This window comes from Synchiropus splendidus, chromosome 7, assembly GCF_027744825.2.
Source record: "Synchiropus splendidus isolate RoL2022-P1 chromosome 7, RoL_Sspl_1.0, whole genome shotgun sequence".
Classification (NCBI taxonomy): Eukaryota; Metazoa; Chordata; class Actinopteri; order Syngnathiformes; family Callionymidae; genus Synchiropus; species Synchiropus splendidus.
In genome coordinates, this window is record NC_071340.1 from 26,219,964 (window position 1) to 26,237,500 (window position 17,537).

General features: G+C 45.0%; 2 protein-coding genes across 2 annotated transcripts; both read left to right on the forward strand.

The window, feature by feature from the left end:
* Positions 1-1,883: 1,883 nt before the first annotated feature.
* On the forward strand, positions 1,884-7,935 carry lman2lb (lectin, mannose-binding 2-like b). Its single transcript, XM_053870497.1, has 8 exons — positions 1,884-2,083; positions 2,496-2,614; positions 3,862-3,979; positions 4,694-4,776; positions 5,290-5,451; positions 5,519-5,633; positions 5,705-5,833; positions 6,733-7,935. The coding sequence occupies exons 1-8, from the start codon at positions 1,888-1,890 to the stop codon at positions 6,873-6,875; spliced, it is 1,065 nt and encodes a 354-aa protein (XP_053726472.1). The 5' UTR covers positions 1,884-1,887; the 3' UTR covers positions 6,876-7,935.
* A 759-nt stretch (positions 7,936-8,694) lies between these two features.
* Positions 8,695-12,111, forward strand: LOC128762821 (leukocyte surface antigen CD53-like). Its single transcript, XM_053871343.1, has 7 exons — positions 8,695-8,783; positions 8,889-9,077; positions 9,144-9,218; positions 9,276-9,386; positions 9,447-9,554; positions 10,387-10,470; positions 10,909-12,111. Exons 1-7 carry the CDS (start codon positions 8,721-8,723, stop codon positions 10,975-10,977), a joined length of 699 nt encoding a protein of 232 aa, XP_053727318.1. The 5' UTR covers positions 8,695-8,720; the 3' UTR covers positions 10,978-12,111.
* Positions 12,112-17,537: the final 5,426 nt, after the last annotated feature.

Here is a 17,537-nt window from a genome sequence, read left to right on the forward strand (position 1 = left end):
CTTGTCAGGAGGCTGGGCACAGCAGCTTTATTTGCTATGTAAACTCTCCCTGAGTGAGGCCGTTTATCAGACACCTGCATCCCCAATACATCACACGTCACTGAGCACTCGTCCGTACTGGCGTCAAGAAGTACACTTGCCTACCAAAGTAGTCATTTATCTTGCCAGCAGGGTTTCCAGTGTTTATTATTATGATTATTATATTCCTAAAATCTGCATCCTTTACTCGCTCGCAACAGAGGACGCACAAGTCTGGCGTGAAAATGTAACGTATTTCCACCAGAAAACAGAATAAAATGCCCTGAAAATGACAGTAAATGAAAGGAATTATTTTATTTGTCTAATGTCCACTAATGTACAGTGGGTGTGTATTGCGTGTGATTCTCCGGCTGAGCAACATTCCTCCCGGACTCTTCTCCATGAACAGGTGTGAGCAGCTTCAATAAAGACGAGAGCTTTGCCTGACTGTGAGCAGCGGATATTAAAATATCTCCTGACCTTGCAAACACGGATTACCGAGCTGGTCTGGCTCGGCGGGGGGCGACTCTACCCGGCTGGGACCCTCGTGGCATCCTCTCAGCTTGGTAATCGGTGGCACGATTTATGGCTCTTGGACGGCCGCGCGGGTCTCTGCTGTGGATTATGTGATACACAAATGGAGATACGGGGGTGTCGGGGAAGGTGCGAGGCCACCATGTTTCGGGTTTCAAGGTTCCGAGTGAATGAAATCCGTTCCCGGGGGGCAAATGCAGGAAATGCTGAGGGAGCGGAGTCTCCGGCGGCTCGTAAACACGTCCATGTTTCCCACTTTTTGTCCGTCTCCGAGGAGCAATCGGATCACGCTGCATTACTGTAATTCCTCCCAGATCTTGATGCATCGCTGCCTCTTTCCCAACATGTCAATACTTGGCTTGGCCCATCAATCGAACCAGCACCCTTTTATTATGGGACTCAACAAGCGAGCGCACTCAGCAGAGATCTCAGTCCAGAGTAATGAACCGCTCGTCCTGCCGACCTCATCAGGGGAAGCACCCATGAGAGAGAAACTCAAAAAAGAATGCTATTGTTCAAGTGTGCTTTTCCGCTGTCTCATTCACTCAGACCCAGATTAAGCTTCTCTTTTCCTCACATTTCAATTTCCAGACGTCATTAGCATCTAGTATCACTCTGGTTCATCAGCAGCAGATCATATCCATCCCATTTAAATGACTCCAATGATTGTCTTCACAAATGTTTACCTCGGAAACGCACTGTCCAGCCGCTACATACATGACCTCCACATTCCCAAGTCGAGTGACTCACATGCTCCTGACGTTCTTCCTCTCTCCACTTCATTCTGAGTCATAAGACACATTGACCTTTGACCTCAGCTGAGCTCTGTTGTAAGATCTGCGGACCATGAGAGAAATGAATTCACATAAATTGCATTGCAGGTTTGAGCAGACACTATTTTATTAAAGAGACTTCCAAAACTGTATCTATAGAAATGTAGTAAGTTAAGTGTTGGGATGATGACTCAATTCTAGGGGACTGAATTTCTGAATTTTGATATGAAAGACCAGTAAAAGTCAAATGGCGTTTCCACTTTTAATAGTTCCTACAGATTGTATTTAGTCTTTTTTTTTTTGGCAAATTAAGTGTTTATCGAATTAATGTATTTATTTTTTATTTTAAACTGATAACATTTTAAATTAAAGACATTGAATAATAATTAAAATAAATCATAATTTTAACTTGATGACTATTTCAAAGTTGGGAAAACTGACGCGGCATCGTGTTTTCATCCAAACTTCCACAAGGTGGCGACATTTCCTCCTCCCCCCTCAAAGTAATAGAAGAAGAAACTGAACCCGGAAGCGGTAGTTTTTTAAACTGACAGACGTAAAGATGGTGGTCACCGACTCTAATCTGCGCCGTACGACAAGTTTATCTTGTTCTAATGTGGGCTTTTCCTTTAAAGACAGTTACCGGTCACTATGCTGGCTCGCGCTTGTGTTGGCGTTGGCCAGTCGCACATTAGCGGACGAGCCGAACTTCGAAGACTTTCTAAAGCGGGAATATTCTCTGGCCAAACCGTACCGAGGTGAGAGGGCGCTGAATGGGACGCTAGCAGTACAGCCGAGTTCGTTCATGGTTTCACCTGCGGAAACACCAGACCGTGCTTTGTTTCAGTGGGTTCTTTGGGAGCTTACACTCTTTAACAAAAGCGTTTATTCGAGTGGGTTGAACCCTCCAAAGGTCAAGCAAGATGGCAGTATTTTCAAATGTAGTATAAACTCACTATCGCGGGAAGTTTAACTGAGTATCAGTTGATGACGTCGACATTTTACAGTTTATTTGACGTGTAACAAATATAGTGACCAAATGTTTTCGTAAGATCCTTGTACAAGGTGATAAAGTTCTTTTAATTGTAGGTGATTCAGTTGAACAGCAGTAGAGTCCGGATGTTTTGTATGGGATGTTTAGTGACTTGAGATGAACTCGTTGTTTTTCAGGTTTGGGCTTTTCCAGTGCGGCCCAGTGGGAATTGATGGGCACGGCGATGGTGACCACTGAACACGTGCGACTGACACCAGACCTGCAGAGCCGACAGGGTGCCGTTTGGAGTCGGATCGTAAGTGAAAAGGCGACACACTTGGCTCTCTCTCTCTGACCTGAGGCCAGGTTGATGGCCTCTAAATCTGATAAGCAGGAAAAGATATACATGATCAGAGATATGAGGGAAAATACTGTAAAATATCAGTTTACCACATATTATGTTGGAACTGAAATGGAGTAATACAACTATTGCAGTTCAGTATCCTGGGAATATTTCTGAATCATTTGAGCAGCACAAACGCACATTGAGACATGACAGATGATCAGTGGTATTATTTGGTGTTTTATTTGTTTAACTCAAACACCATTAAGCCGTGTTTTTAATGTGTGTGATATGAAAGCCATAGTTCTTTGATACAGTAAAGTAGAGTTGTTCTTTTTGTGTTATTTACTTTATTTTTATTTATTGCCCGCCGTTTTCTTTCATACAAAATAGCACAATGTTCTTCTTTGTCCCCCTTTTTATTATATTTTTATGATAATTCTAATTGTGATTTTACCATCTGAATATGTTTGTGGTGAGATATGAACAATGGCTACACAAAAATAAAAAATAGGTACAGAAAAGGAAAAAAAAAAAACAGGAAACAATTTTCATGAATTTCCTTTTTTTCAATGATTTGCTCTGAAAATCAGATGTGTCACAGCTTTGTGAAATTTCTGCCCAGCATTCAAGATGTATTCATTTTTGTGTCGACTGAAGTTCATCCATTGGTAGAACCTCTACCGGGCCTCTCATCCATTGAGGTGCCTTGGATGGATTTGCTCCTTTCAAGAGTAGAAATTCCTCTTGTGAGTTATCTGACAAAGACAATGATGTTTTCATGCACTTGAATCCACCAGGGTTTTGAGTTGCATTCCCAGAAATGGCGACCGTTATTTTGGATTGTAAATTCTCTTTTAACAAGTTTGATTGTGGATAGAAAATCACAGTTAAATATATATTTAGAGCAGACTGCAGCCAGAACCTCCATGTTGGTGTCAGTTTGGTCCTATAAATATGAGCTTGATGTAGAATCCAGAATTGCTTTGTGGATGATTGTTTCTAAACTACTGTTTTTAAATGCAATTATTTGTCATTTTGAAGTTGTATCCGACTGTTTCTGAAGATTTTAAAGAAAGCACATCATTGATGATTTGGGTCTTGCTTTGACCTTTGTGAGTCAGTCGTTCCTTTCTTCACCAAATGCCTCTGACTGATGCGTTCTCTACATTCTCCTGGACAAGAATAACCGGATCTCTTTCCACTATTGTTACTTCCAGCCCTTAGTCTTGCGGGACTGGGAGCTCAGAGTTCACTTCAAGATCCATGGCCAGGGGAAGAAGAACCTGAACGGTGATGGTATTGCCGTCTGGCTGACCAGAGACCGCATGCAGCATGGTGAGTGGGGAAGGAGTTACACTTTTTTTTTTTCTCGTTGAAGGGTTCAACCGTGTGTGAAAGCCATTTGTCCGTCCTCAATTTCCCTGAGGGAACCTCCTAAAGTGATCAGTCTGCCATTTACCAGCTCATCTCCTGATCTGCCTGTCAACCCCTCCTGCTGGGGGATCTGTCAGATGAGTCACCTGCCCGTCAGTCTACCTCCGGCATCCGCCCACTTGCCTCCTTCAAGCAGCCAATCTGCCCCAGTGACACACCCAAGCACATGGGAGTCATCCATGAAACTGAACATATACCCACCTGCTGGACCCCGTTCTTAAGTCTTCAGTCCATCATAAATATCCACAATGAACCATCCGTACATCTGTAAAAATGATGTCATTCACTATGGCCGCCAAGTGGCGACCTCAAAATGTGCAACAAACTAGATAATACTTAACTTCCATGGCAAACTTTGGGTCACACTTCTCACCTTCTCATTTACAGTTTGCCTTCATCTCCAACTGTTTTCAAGCTATAACCTTTTGTAATGTTGATTTTAATGTTGAATATTTCATTGAAGAAACTCTGGCATCTGGAGTGTTCAGATGGGTCTTATATGGCAGGACAATTCCAGCATGTTCCCTTGTGTTATGCTTAAATCCAAGACCCAGAAGTTCGACGTTCGGTGACCTGTAAAAAGTGTTTTTGAAGTTTATTTCATTTTTCTTTCAGGGCCTGTGTTTGGAAACATGAACCAGTTTGTTGGCCTCGGTGTCTTCCTGGACACGTACCCCAATGCAGACAAGACTCATGATGTGAGTGCACGTGTGTCAGCTCTTCAGCGTCTTCACGCTCACCGCGTGTCTGGTGGCCCTCTCTCCTGCCTCCCATGAGCCTGTTTCAGATTCAGGAAGTGTGGGTCGCTGGCATTCGTCCACCATCCCACGTCGTCTCTTTGAACATCAACCATGCGCCCACTTTTGTACTTTCTGAAAAGATGATGACCAGGAAGAGTGATGGTTTTTGACCAGAAAATCCTGTTGGTTTATTGAGGCCATGTTTGCCGTGGTAAGGCCGTGCTGTTTGCTGTTCTCAGGTCAAAGGTGGCAGAGGCTCTGACTGGTTTAAGAGGATGAAGCCAGTCTGTGACGCGCTGCTTTTGTTAGCTGTTGAAGTCTTATGAAGGTGTAGAAATGGTCTAGATCTGAATCAGTGTTTGTCATTGACCTGACCCTTGGTTTCATCATCAAGGTCCTTCCCTCCCATTTGTATCGATTTCATTTATGTCTTCAACTTCAACACTGGTCCGTATGCGCTTCTCCTTCCAGAGAGCCTTCCCCTACGTGTCTGTGATGTTGGGTAATGGCACGCTGACCTATGACCACGACCGCGACGGCAGACCCACTGAACTGGGAGGCTGCGCTGCCATGCTTCGCAACGTGGCCCACGACACCTTCCTCCTCGTCAGATACTTGAAAAACCGACTGACGGTACTGAACCATCTGTTGCACCGAGTGGAATTTCCACGACTGTGTTACCATCTCCCTCTTCCATCAGCTCAAACTGGACGTGGACGGTAAGCAGGAGTGGAAAGACTGTGCGGACGTGACCGGGCTGCGCTTGCCCACGGGTTATTTCCTCGGTGCTTCTTCGCTCACGGGAGACTTGTCTGGTATGAAGCCACATCAAGAACTGTTCTTTTTTTTTGGAGAGAGTGTTACTGAGGTCTCCTGCTTACCGCAGACAACCACGACATCATCTCCATGAAGCTGTACCAGCTAACACCTGAGAACGGTCTGGATGACAAAGAGGAGGAGGAGGAGGAGGAGGAAGTGCTGCTTCCAAGAGTGGACAACATGGAGCAGTTCCACGGTAACAAGTCACACTCGTGTTGAGATTAGAAGAGCAAAGGCCGACATTGAACCTGAGAAGTGTGTGGATCTCCACTTTTTCCGTTGTTCATATCCGTGCTCAGTACACACATCAAGGGTTCTACATGAAATTTATTTTCCAAAAATGCATCCATATGTGTTAGATGGGTTGATGAGGCTTCATGAAACAGTGTCCTGATGTCCAGAGGCCACCACGTGGCACTGTCTGCTGTAAAATGTTTGAACTTGAACACCTGATTCAATGAAACCTCACATCATTTCTAAACCAAGAGCTCCATCTAGTGGCCTCTGAAAATGTTTCAGCAGCCCTGCAGTACTGTTTCATGATACCTACCCATCACTGCTGTATATATAATGTAGTATAACGGTACATCAAGGTGTTGAGAAAAAAAAATGGATTTAGAAATAATGTGGATGAAGAGTGTTAAACATATCATTTAAAAAAACGAAACAAAGTCATGGTTTTTTATGGAGTTTTATGAGCCACTTTTGACACTGAAGCTTCAACTCTGCATGGTTAACCGCGGGATAGAACCCAATCTGTCAGCTGTCTGACGATTTGACTTGGAAGATCTTGGAAGACACCACGAGCAAAGCAAGCATGCGAATATAGCTGAACATAAGTAGCACAGAATGAGTGTCTTGGTGGAGGTATGCACTGTCCCAGTGCCTTCAGTTGGTATTCTTTAGTTTCAAACATGACAGATTGTCTGTCAAATTGTCTCCTGATTCAGAACAGAATCTCTCCATTTCAATGTTGGGTTTTGAATATGTCATTGTACTCGATGTGAGAATTGGCTGAGCCGTGAAGGATGCGGTGTAAATCCTGGATCATGTCCTGGAACTGTAAGTCTGACTTTGTTGCATCTCCCTCTGCAGTGGAGGTGGAGGAGGAAGGGATGAGCGGCGTCCAGCTGTTCTTCACGATCCTGTTCTCGCTCCTGGGCCTGGCAGTTCTGGCAGCAGTCGGCGCCATCCTTTACGGACGCTGGAAGGAAAACAAGCGCAAGCGTTTCTACTGACCTGAGCCGGAGCGTCACAGCTGAGTGCCGGGCCGACGTCGCCGCCTCTCATCAGCCATTCGAGCAAATCCAACCTGAAAGAGATCAGTAGCTTTGAAAAGATGACGACGAAGATTCTAGTGTTCAATATCGAATCATCTCAGAACTGCACTGAGACACAAACTCTGAGGCTCCGGATGATTGTTTCTCTAAACTGGATTTTTGTAGTTGAAGTACACCTCCTTTTACCACTGGGTGCTGCTCGTGAGCAGCATTGTGCCACTGAGCGCTGGTGCGTGTTTGACCGCGACTCAGCCTCCACTTACTGAGCTGTCCAAATCTCAGGGTCTACATGGGCAGAGGATGACTTTTACAGCGACCTTCAGCCCCTTCAGATGGTCTTTTATCATGTAGCACCTTTCCAGCATATACACACACACACGCACATCTGCCTTGCCACCTGCGTTTTCAAAACTCTCAAGGCCACGGAAAAGATTTGTTGTAGCACTTCACCTGCCACAATATCAATGCGACTCATGGCTCTGTGGCTGCGCAACTTCTCACAACAATGTGTTGCCTTAAAACCAGGAAACAGCAGAAACATAACCTGCAGGTGGTCGTAATGTTTGGCTGATTTGTCCCTGCAGTGCAAAAACACATATAAAATGTTGCCTAAAACTGTTTTGCTGAATATGATTTAGTATTAATTGATTCATGGATCTTTTGTTTTTTTGTTTTTTCTGAGTTCCTCTACGAGTTTTTGGTCCGATGAAGAGTCCCTGAACAAAGCCCTCTGTGGTGACACCTGAAGGGCACACTGGTCCCAATGTGTTTGGTACTTAATAAAGTCTTAAATACTTAAATAAGGTGAGCAGCTGAACTACTATAGTTTTCAATTACATTGACTACTTTCAAAAGTCCAAACTAAAATGAGTTATTAGGAGTTTTAGGTGTTTTTTCCGGTTGTTTTTGTAGCGCTTTTCTCTGAGGTTCCGTTGTAGAAGTCTTCTCTCGCTTCCACTGTGAATTAAATTAATGAATTGTACTTTTCGTGTTTTAATGTGACTTTAAATAAAGAGTATTTGACTACTTTTTACTGTGACTCTCTGTGTTTAGACGCCTGTGGCAGAGGTCGTCACCTTTTTTGGCTCATACAGCAGAGAAGCCTTGTGCTTTCGCAACTGGACTGAAAAAACATGACCTGTCACGCTGTGGTCTTGTTCTGCCAGGTCCAGTGTTGCGCAATAAACCGGTCAAATCCTTTGTCAATGTGTGTGTTTAACACACACACAAAAAAGAAGTGATTGGCTGCTGAGGCTTCCTGAAGCCGTGTCCTTATTTTCAGAGCTCAGTAGGTGGCGCTGTTAGTTTAAAAATAATGTGAGGTGTCATTGAAATGGTTGTTCGAAGCCAAACATTTCTCTGTAGACAGTTCCACCTGGTGGCCTCTGAAAATCAGGACACTGTTTCATGAAACCTCATCGACCCTTCAGTAGCATCCACGCAGATGAACGCAGGTTTTCTGTGGTGAGTTGCTCAAGCTGGAGTCGAACCAGCAACCATCCTGCTGTGAGGCTGCAGCAGAATTAAACCACCATGATTTAGACCCAGCTCATACCTTCACACAACTAAAATAACTTGTTAGACTTGAATTTAAAGTCAAACTTTCTTCAATCCAATAAATGTTAGATTATATAAAGGTTGCGACCAGATGTCTCCTCTGTTTGGAGCAGGAGTGAGGAACGTCACTAAGGCTGTCGGGCCTCGTGGCTCCGTGTTTTCATATTAAACACTGGTGTCTACAAAACAGTTGTCACCGCACAACACACGCACACACACACACACAGACAGAGACACACAGCAAGAATGAATCGCTCCACTGTAAACTGCTTAAAATCCTTGGTGGTCTTCCTCCACTTCCTGTGCTGGGTAAGTTTCTTCCAGCGTTTGTCATGAAGTTCCATACAGTTTAAATGTGTGATTTATGTGTATAAAATGATTTAAAAAAACAACCTCCGCGTGTGCAACTTGGAGCTGTGTGGTGCGTTCGTGGTGGCCTTCGGCATATTCCAGGGCATGCACTCCAAGTTCGGATCTCTGGTCACCACCTTCTGGCCCATCTTCCCCGCCAACACCCTGGTGGTGACCGGGACCATCGTCACCTGCGTGTGCTACCTGGGGGTCCTGGGAGGGATGAAGGAGAACCGCTGCATGCTCATCTCTGTGAGTAGGACAGACCGGCCTCTTCACTGGACGGAGGGTTTGGCTGAGCCCCTGCTCTGTCCCCAGTTCTTCCTGCTGCTCTTCATCCTGATGCTGGTGGAGCTGGCCATGGCTGTGATCTTCCTGGTCTTCAGCAGGAAGGTGAGTTCGAGGCTCAGCTTCACCTAAGTGTCCACGCTGACGTCCCCTCTGCTGCAGATCGACACCTACTTTGAGCAGGACCTGATGCAGAGCCTGGAGACCTACCGGCAGTCGAGCTCGACCGGAAACCTGACCCTCAAGGCGGACTTGGACGCCGTCCAGCACCTGGTGGGCAGGCTCTGACCAGGCCTCCTGGAGACCTTCTCATCTCCTCTCTGTCGTCCTCAGTTCAAGTGCTGTGGAGTCCACAGTGAGCAGGACTGGCAGGGCGACGTTCCCATCTCCTGTTGTATTGAGGATCCATGTAACGTGGCCTCCTTCTCCTTCTGGCCGGATGTAAGACTTGCTGACTCGCGCTGATGGGCGGGGAAGCTCGGGGTCCTCACTTTCACAGCGCACTAGGTGGCGCTCACAATGGAAAAAATCAACATTACAGAGCAGAGAGTGCCACCTAGTGGACCCTGAAAATGTTTTATTTTAGTTGAGAGAGAGTTGTGAATTCACCACCAAGTCGTCTTATGTGGCCTGTCAGTGTAGTGATGGCTAGATGAGGCTTCATGACACAGTATTCAAGGGTAGATGAGGCTTCGTGACACAGTATTCAAGGGTAGATGAGGCTTCATGACACACCACTGAAGAGTAGATGAGGCTTCATGACACAGCATTGAAGGGTAGATGAGGCTTCACGACACACCACTGAAGAGTAGATGAGGCTTCACGACACACCACTGAAGAGTAGATGAGGCTTCATGACACAGCATTGAAGGGTAGATGAGGCTTCATGACACACCACTGAAGGGTAGATGAGGCTTCATGACACACCACTGAAGAGTAGATGAGGCTTCATGACGCAGCATTGAAGGGTAGATGAGGCTTCATGAAACAGTGTCCTGGTTTTCAGAGGCCACCAGGTGGCGCTGTCTGCTGTATAATGTTTGACCAACTAATTCAATGAAACCTCACCTCATTTCTAAACCAAGAGCGCCACCTAGTGGACTCTGAACATGAGGACACTGTTTCATGAACCCTGCAATACTGTTTCATGATGCTTCGCTGACTTAACACTATGTCAGAGTTTTGAACAAGATGGCTGGCTCAACTGCAGATTCTTGGAAAGCGATCATTGAATGGATAAATAAACAGTGAGTGACCGAGCCTCTTCTCCCAGGGTTGTCTCCTCAAGTTAAAGGACTGGTTCTCCAGGAACTACCTCAGTACTGGGGCCGGTGTCATCACCATGTTCATCATCCAGGTACGTGGCATCTTCAGCGCCGCAGCTGTGATTTACTGATGTCAAAAGGTACGAAACAACTGTCCATATGGCCTTGTTTATTCATCATTATTATTATGATTTTAAATGATTCCTTGTGAGAGTCCTTGAACATTTTAAAGAAATCCGTATATTGTGAGATTTATTTTAATTTATTTTGTGAGATTTATTTTAACATATATTGTGAGATTTATTTTAATTTATATTGTGAGATTTATTTTGATTATTTCAATTCAGATAAATTCTGAATTGAAATAATCAAAATAAATCTCACAATATTTTCTTTTCTCCTCATGATCATAAAGAAAGAATCCATAGATCTCAGTAGTCGGTTTTGGTCTGCTACAGACGTGTAGAAAGCTCAGCATGTGTTCACGTTTGACGCGCTGAAAGTGCTCTGACGGTCCTTTCTGACCACAGTTCATCTGCCTGTCCGTCACCATCCCGCTCTTCTGCCACTTCAGCAGACGCCGACTCGGCTACAAGTGAATGGTGCAGCGGCAAATGGAGCTGTGTCTGATGATAGTGACAGACGGCATCTAGTGTAAACAGCTTGATCATTATGGATATTTAAAGCAAAAATGAAGAAGGCCAAAAATGAACTCCAAACAAGTGTAGTGTTAAATTGCTGCCACTAGATGTCAGCATTGTGGTGTTCTGGGGTCAGAAGCTTCTCTGCTGTGACACTGAGACTCAGGTGTCACAGGTTTCTCTCCTCTTTCTACAGCCTCAGGTGCGGGGCCCTGGAAGTGACAGGCATGTGTTTAGTTTTTTTGAAGGTGACATGCATGACTTTATTTTTTTTATCCCCAGATACAAATGATCTGGAGATAACTGTTATCTCGGGAGAAAAAAAAATGAAGTCATGCATGCCACATGTGTGGTATTATTTTGAGTAGAAGGCACTTGATCAGAGTGTGAAAAGCACACAGACTCGCAGTGACTGACAACGTTGACAGACAGTTACGAAGCCATGGGAGACACAGTGGCAACAGGAAGTCATCGTTTCTTGAGACAAGAATTATCTGGAGATAAAAATGATCTGGAGATAATTGTTATCTCGGGCTAAAAAAAAATAAAGTCACGCATGTCACCTCCAAAAAACAATAAACACATGCATGTCACTTCCAGGGCTCTGTACACAGGTGTTGACAAACCTTTTTATTTTAATTTATTAAAGAAAAAATCTGTTCTAGATCATTTGTTTTTGACAACCACTTTTGAAACCTGACGCCCAGTGTTGGACAGAATAGTTCTGACTGATGGCTGCAGCGTGGCCGACCAGGACGAAGGAGTTGAGCAGCAGATGGTTGGTTTTGGAGGTGGACTGGAGGTGGCAGACCCGGTCTGTGCACCCGTTGCCAGTTCTGCCCTGCGCCCGACTTTGACTCACGAATAACACACACAAAACACAAACAAAATTCTAGGTTGAAATAACCAAAAAACACAACATTACTGGGCAATTTTCAGCATATTTTTCGGAGCATATTTTAAGTATCCTTTTTTATTCCTTGGCCTCAGGTTTGTATCATGGTAACTAGAACTCCTTCTGTATCCTCGGTGTTAAATTTGGGTCACCGACTGTGGTGTTTCCACAAATGAAATATGCATCAGTTCGCTAAAAACCTCCTTTTTTTAAAAAGGTTTAACCTGCAAAGTTTTATTTGAAAGTTTTGCTGAATAAAACCATTAAACTTCGTGACATTTGTCTCATATTTTTCTGCACGCCGCACCTCTCCGCGCGCCTCACGTCCCCTGAAGCGGTGCTGCTGGTTCCACCGGGCCTCCAGCCGAGGCTCGGCGTCCTCCCTCCTCACGTATGTGGGTCAGCGCACAGCCAAGTCTGGCGCCCCTCCAGCTCATGTCGGGAGCCGGTCGCCACTGAAGACGCCAGACATGTGGCGCTGCGGCACGTTTCCGCTGGAAGGAAGAAGAAGCGGTGGATCGATGGTCCAGTGACCTGTTTGTTCCGCTGCGCTGCAGAGTCCTGCCTTAATTGAATTGTCACTTCAAAGATAAATCAATTAGGGCTTTTCTCCTCTCGCTGTCATTTCCTCCTCCTTTTTCCTCACCTCACCAGAATCACGCTTCGACTTGTTTACAGCTTTCGAGATCGCTGAATGGTGTTTACTGCAAACCAAGCGCTGAATCGTTCCACGCTGAGTGGCGCTGGTACCAGGCAGCAGGTGGCGCTCTCTCCTGAAAACTGCTGTGAGGTCGCTCCAACCCTCAGACGTTAGAGCGCAGGGCGCCATCTAGTGGCCCCTGGGAATGAGGACGCTGTTTCGTGAAGCCCATCGCCACCAAAGCAACCACTGAAACTTCCAAAAGAGACGTTTTGCTCCACTTTGAAGGCTCCAGGAGGCTTTTAGCCAGATGTACCTCCTGAAGCTCACGTGCCTGTGCGAAATGTGAGCCACAGATAGATGTCAGTCACTTGCATTTTCATCAGCTTCCTCTCATAAAACTCAAGGACTTTACAAGGAAAACAATACTCTCAATAATGACGATAAGAATAATAATAACAACAATAATACATGTAGGTTTAAAGAGAACAAAGTTTGCTTCTCCAAATACAATGTAAGGAACATAACCAAAAGAAGCAGTAGTTTATATAAAACAATGACAAGTCCATGAAATGGAAATAACAAATTCCAAAATATGGAAATTATATTATTATTTTTTGTATTAATAAAAAAGCAGAATGTAGTAACCAGACTCTACAACAGATCATTTACAATTTAAATAATTATTATTGATATGGAAATTGCAATAACTCATTCCAAAATATGAAAATTATATATTTTTTGTATAAAAAAAGCAGAATGTAGTAACCAGACTTTACAACAGATCATTTACAATTTAAATTATTATTATTAATTCAAAAAATGTTTATTTCCAAAACAAGTAGTGTGAGTTCTAACTGCATCACACTTTTTATTTATTTATTATTTTATCATATATATCGCTATTTGAGCAACAGTATGTTCTTCATGTCCATGGGTGACGGCCACAAGTTTTACTGCAGTACAAACACAAGCACCACTTTCAAAAACTGCAGTCAGGTGGCACCCATTCAGTGAGCACGAGCACGAGCACTGCAGCCCAGTATTGGACTGATATCTGATCCCTGCATGATAACAACCATAATAATGATAATATTTTTTATTATTATGAGAGCAAAAGAACCGATATATGATACAGGATATGATAAGGACATTGCATCATGAAAGAGCAGCAAAGGTGGCTTAAGTCTTGAGTGCAGAAATCCTCACTGTAACACTGGAAATCGTCTGCGTGTGCAGCGAGCGGCAGTTAAGGATTCGCGCGGATCCTGCGCTCGGTCATAAAAGCTGGCGCTCCGCATAAGTCTGATGAAGCGGCTGATGTTTCTTCAGACACCAGCTGGACTCCACTGATGGGACTGTGTGGTAATAGGAGGACATTTACATAGTAATGCAGCGACTCACCCGAGTCCCAGGAGAACAGTTGTGCTTTGACTGACAGGCGCAGGCTTGGACACACACACAGACACACACACGCGCGCCATGTTGCTGCGTCACATTGGACAGTCGCCACCACCGAAACACCTGGGGATGTGGTGTCAAGAGCGTGTGTGGCATCGAGGCTGTTCTGCTGGTCAACCAGAGGTTCTATAAGGACCTCGTGGTGACTGATCCGATTTGATGATTTGACTCCAGAATCTCGTTCGGCCTCCGTCACCGCGGGTGTTTTGTTTGTCATGGAGCATCTGGACTGGTGCACGAGCCACGGAAGCCTCACACGCCATGAATCGGACTCATGTGCATCAGTCACTTGCTCTTCTCTGCAGTCTGTTGCTCACCTTTAATCTTAGCTAAAAGTCTAGTCTCCACATCAGATCAAGTTTGGTCTAGTCAAGTCGTCACCTCATCTAGGCCCATCAAGTCTCCACATCAAGTCAAGTCTCCAAGTCAAGTCAAGTCAAGTCTCCACATCAAGTCAGGTTCAGTCTCCACATCAAGTCAAGCTAAGTCTCCATGTCAAGTCAAGTTAAGTCTCCATGTCAAGTCAAGTTAAGTCTCCATGTCAAGTTAAGTTATGTCTCCACATCAAGTCAAGTCTCCATGTCAAGTCAAGTTAAGTCTCCATGTCAAGTTAAGTTAAGTCTCCATGTCAAGTCAAGTTAAGTCTCCATGTCAAGTCAAGTTAAGTCTCCATGTCAAGTTAAGTTATGTCTCCACATCAAGTCAAGTCTCCATGTCAAGTCAAGTTAAGTCTCCATGTCAAGTTAAGTTATGTCTCCACATCAAGTCAAGTCTCCATGTCAAGTCAAGTTAAGTCTCCATGTCAAGTTAAGTTATGTCTCCACATCAAGTCAAGTCTCCATGTCAAGTCAAGTTAAGTCTCCATGTCAAGTCAAGTTAAGTCTCTATGTCAAATCAAGTTAAGTCTCCATATCAAGTTAAGTTATGTGTCCATATCAAGTCAGGTCTCCATGTCAAGTCAAGTCTCCACATCAAGTCAGTTTAAGTCTCCATTTCAAGTCAAGTTAAGTCTCCATCTCAAGTCAAGTTAAGTCTGCACGTCAAGTCAGGTTAAGTTTCCATGTCAAGTCAAGTTAAGTCTCCATCTCAAGTCAAGTTAAGTCTCCACGTCAAGCCAAGTCAAGTCTCCATGTCAAGTCAAGTTAAGTCTCCACACAAGTCAGGTTAAGTCTCCATGTCAAGTCAGGTTAAGTCTCCATGTCAAGTCATGTCTCCACATCAAGTCAAGTCACCATGTCAAGTCAAGTTAAGTCTCCCTGTCAAGTGAAGTTAAGTCTCCAAGTCAAGTGAAGTTAAGTGTCCATGTCAAGTGAAGTTAAGTCTCCACGTCAAGTCAAGTTAAGTCTCCATTGTCAAGTGAAGTCAAGTCAAGTCTCCATGTCAAGTCAAGTTAAGTCTCCATGTCAAGTCAAGTCACCACATCAAGTCAAGTTAAGTCTCCATTGTCAAGTCCAGTCAAGTCAAGTCTCCATGTCAAGTCCAGTCAAGTCAAGTCTCCATGTCAAGTCAAGTTAAGTCTCCATTGTCATGTCCAGTCAAGTCAAGTCTCCATGTCAAGTCCAGTCAAGTCAAGTCTCCATGTCAAGTCAAGCTAAGTCTCCATGTCAAGTCAAGTTACGTCTCCATGTCAAATAACATGACAAGTAATCTTGTGCCATTAAGTGAAGTCACCATGTGAAATCGAGTCGAGTCGAGTCGAGTCCAGTCAAGTCATCGTCTCGCCCTGCCCCGTCAAGTGACCAGCGAGTCTTGCTTAGTGACCGTCACATTACGCTTTCATCAAGGATAACCACGTCTTGTCTGGTGCTGTGAAGTCATGGTCTAGTCTTCTCTCAGCGGGGTCAAGTCTTCTCCATGTCTAAATCTGTTCTCCTCTCGTCTGGTTTGGTCCTCCTCGTCCTTTCATGTTGCTCCTGAAAGTTTCTGTTTGGACTGAACCCCACGGTTCAATTCTGATCCGGCTGTGTCTGCTGCTTCTGGGTCCTGAACCCCTCACGACTCACTTCCTCCAGTAGATCAGCTGAAAGACAAGAGAACAGTGAGAGGTGGAAAACATTAGTCTAATGCATCATGAGATCGCGCTCATGTTTTTCAAGCGTCCGAAGAAGATTTCAGCCGGAGATGTCGAGGAGTGATGCTGCCGGGGAGCAGGTCGTCTCTGCAAATGCATCAGTCGAGCGTCAGGCTTCTAAAAACAGCCCGTCATCGTCACCACCTCTGGCTTCCTGCCGTGTTTTCAAACCTTCTAAACTCCGACAGCTGGAGGGGGAAACTCTCTCACCCAATGCAGAAGGAAAGTGAGGCTTTCAGACAAACCCGACAACCCGTCTGACGTGTTCTCATGCAAAGGTCGAGGTGGTGCGGCGACTCCAACATTACAGGTTGGTTCTGGAACCAAACCTGAGCATGTGTTTCACTGTCTTGCTCTCAGATCAGCAGGTTCTGTTTCACTCCCTCCCCTCCTCCTCCCGTCTGTCACTCAAGGCCTCAGCCAGCAGTGTGAGGACGGAGCAGCGGAGGAGGATCAGTTCTCCTACCACGTTGTGCGTCTGCGACTCAACAGGCACGTTTTGTTGGACCCTTTGACTTCCAGCCATGTGACTCAAGTGTCTTGTTTTGATGTGATCCGTCCGTCTCAGTGGTCCACGAGGACTTGCCAGGCTCATTACTGGATGATTCCTGACAGCAGGTCAAAGATGTGACTTTTGAATTCCATCTCTGTTCCCCTGAGATTTAATGGGCTCCTCCGTGGCTCTGGCTCAGAAGCGGCGGCGACAGCTTTCATGTCTCAAGTTGCCGGTTGGTCCCAGCTGGAGCAGGAGAGACACGTTGTTGTTTGTAGTCCCTCGATGTCAGCATTTTTGTGGCCGTCAGCAACTCAGGCTCACCTCACCTCCGCGACCTCCTGACCTCAGTGCATCAGCTGGAGCTGCTCTATATTCTGTGCTCTGAGTCACAAATGAGAGAGGCAGCAGAAGGGTGGCACATAAAGCTGTTGCCCATGGTTCAGCTGTTCTATAGACACAGGTCGTGAGGGTTGGTCGAGGTTTCATGAATTAGCTCAAATGGTAGAGCGCTCGCTTAGCATGCGAGACGTAACGGGATTGACGCCTGCATTCTCCATTTAACTCCTGTGGGACCAGAGGACCAATTGGAAGTACCTTTTTCTTGACCTCAGACACACAAGTCTCAAAAGGCTGGAAGTTCTTCTCATCGAACCATTGAAAATAAAAATTCATTTCGTTGTTCAAAAGTCAAATTGTATGACGGTACTTGAATCTAGTCGACCTTGGCAAGAACCAGGAATCCAAGGAGACCAATGTTGAGAATGGTGGACTAAGACCAGATTGACTGTCACAACCCTGCACCAGAGTTTCTTCGACAGCATGGTGATAGTATGATCTGGTCCACCCCTTCAAGAACCAGGAATCCAAGGAGACAGTTGTTGAGAATGGTGGACAAAAACCAGAGCGACTGTCGAAACATGGCACCAGAGTTTCTTTGACAGCATGGTGATAGTTT

What these genes read in the sequence shown, in the direction of transcription:
- LOC128762821 (XM_053871343.1), top strand. Translation starts at nt 8,721, where the DNA reads ATGAATCGCTCCACTGTAAACTGCTTAAAATCCTTGGTGGTCTTCCTC. An exon ending in TCCTGGTCTTCAGCAGGAAG is followed by an intron (nt 9,219 to 9,275) that starts GTGAGTTCGAGG and finishes CCTCTGCTGCAG; the next exon opens with ATCGACACCTACTTTGAGCA. An exon ending in CCTTCTCCTTCTGGCCGGAT is followed by an intron (nt 9,555 to 10,386) that starts GTAAGACTTGCT and finishes CTCTTCTCCCAG; the next exon opens with GGTTGTCTCCTCAAGTTAAA.
- lman2lb (XM_053870497.1), top strand. Translation starts at nt 1,888, where the DNA reads ATGGTGGTCACCGACTCTAATCTGCGCCGTACGACAAGTTTATCTTGT. An exon ending in ATGCAGACAAGACTCATGAT is followed by an intron (nt 4,777 to 5,289) that starts GTGAGTGCACGT and finishes TTCTCCTTCCAG; the next exon opens with AGAGCCTTCCCCTACGTGTC. An exon ending in ACTTGAAAAACCGACTGACG is followed by an intron (nt 5,452 to 5,518) that starts GTACTGAACCAT and finishes CTCTTCCATCAG; the next exon opens with CTCAAACTGGACGTGGACGG.